Source organism: Pterocles gutturalis, unplaced genomic scaffold (assembly GCF_000699245.1).
Source record: "Pterocles gutturalis isolate BGI_N339 unplaced genomic scaffold, ASM69924v1 scaffold20141, whole genome shotgun sequence".
NCBI lineage: Eukaryota > Metazoa > Chordata > Aves > Pterocliformes > Pteroclidae > Pterocles > Pterocles gutturalis.
Window position 1 is genome coordinate 12,839 of NW_010098315.1, and position 1,366 is coordinate 14,204.

The window sequence follows — 1,366 nt, forward strand, 5'->3', positions numbered from 1 at the left end:
TTAGCTTTTCAGCAGAAAACTAGCAAATTATGCAGATACAGGGAACAAACAGCACACAAAACAGTGAAACAGGACACTCACATCATGTGTCCTCTTAAAACCAGTCAGGAAATTTTCACTATACAAAGCAAGAACATTGGGGGAGAGGGTGGGAACAAAAAGCCAATCGTTGGACTAAGGCCCCAAGAGTGCAGAAAACAGTACACTGGACACCATTATATTACAAACATCTCTTTTTTTTGCCCTTCAGCAATGTAGCAGGGGACTGCTGACTTCGCTTAAAATTCATAATTTTAGTCCCACTCACCCCAAACACTGGAAGTTCAGCGAAATGCAATCTGAAGCATCGCAGCTTTCAATATACCACCCATGTACTTAAACACATAAATCCACTGACATAGCGACAGTGTCGAAATACATAATCCAAACAGCAACTATAAAATTTTACTGTTGTACATAAATAATGACAAGGCACAGAACAGCAACAAGTCCAAGAGCTTGTAGGCCAAGAAACCAGAGCATAACCCAGAAGAATATAATTATTACAGGTTCTACTATCCGTTCTCCAAAGTACATCCTCGTGAAGCCTATTCTGATAAGGCTTTTGTTTAGTTCTCCAAAGAGAGTTCCCATCTTTTTATAGTCATCTATTACAGGTTCTGCAGCGTGGTTTCTCTGTTCTTGCTGGACCTGTGGACAAAAGACAAAATTAGGAAATATGTTGTACAGTCAGTAGCTATTACTGTGATTCTGAATAATTCTCAGCTGTTCCTATTTGAGTGTGTAAAAATAAGATATACATGCAATAAAGCTACTCATTAAATTGAGAAACTGAAAATGGTATGTTGCTTGTGTCTCTGGTACCTTGTTAAGGATGACACTCGTCCAAGCTTGGGACATCGGAAGCGATATTACATACGTATGACAGCCTGACCCCCACCTCCAGATGCCACTCTAGAGGGGTAAAGCTCTCCTGTAGGTCATACATCTTACCTGCCTGTGCAACATGGATGTCAGGGCAACCAAAATGGAATTAGATGCCTGTAATTTCAGGAAGGGGATTTGACTGAAGTAGATTTGTTATAAATTATTTCCTGAATATCTTCAGAACCACAAGAATTATACAAAACTATTAAGCACGAACTATAAAGTATTTTGCACCAAAGCCCAGGGAACTGAAGGGCAACTGCTTCAACATGTAAACTGTAACTAGATTAGAGCTTGAAATCCCATCTCTTCTTCCCCAGAGTCCAGAGAGCCTTTGCACAAAACCTTACTGCCTTGTGTCTGGGTGCGACAGGGCAAACATGCTTTCAAGATGAAGAACATGAGTTTTCAAATCCTTCCATTAGGGAGCAATGAAAAC

The 1,366-nt window shown here is 40.2% G+C and overlaps 1 protein-coding gene across 1 annotated transcript; it reads right to left on the bottom strand.

Annotated features, from left to right (window-relative positions):
* Window positions 1–444: 444 nt before the first annotated feature.
* LOC104459109 (chromosome unknown open reading frame, human C4orf32) lies at window positions 445–690 on the bottom strand (the record flags this gene model as incomplete). The annotated part of the gene is made up of 1 exon (XM_010072583.1): window positions 445–690. A coding segment is annotated over one exon (246 nt), but the record flags the coding sequence as incomplete, so codon positions are not given.
* Between the last annotated feature and the right edge of the window lie 676 nt (window positions 691–1,366).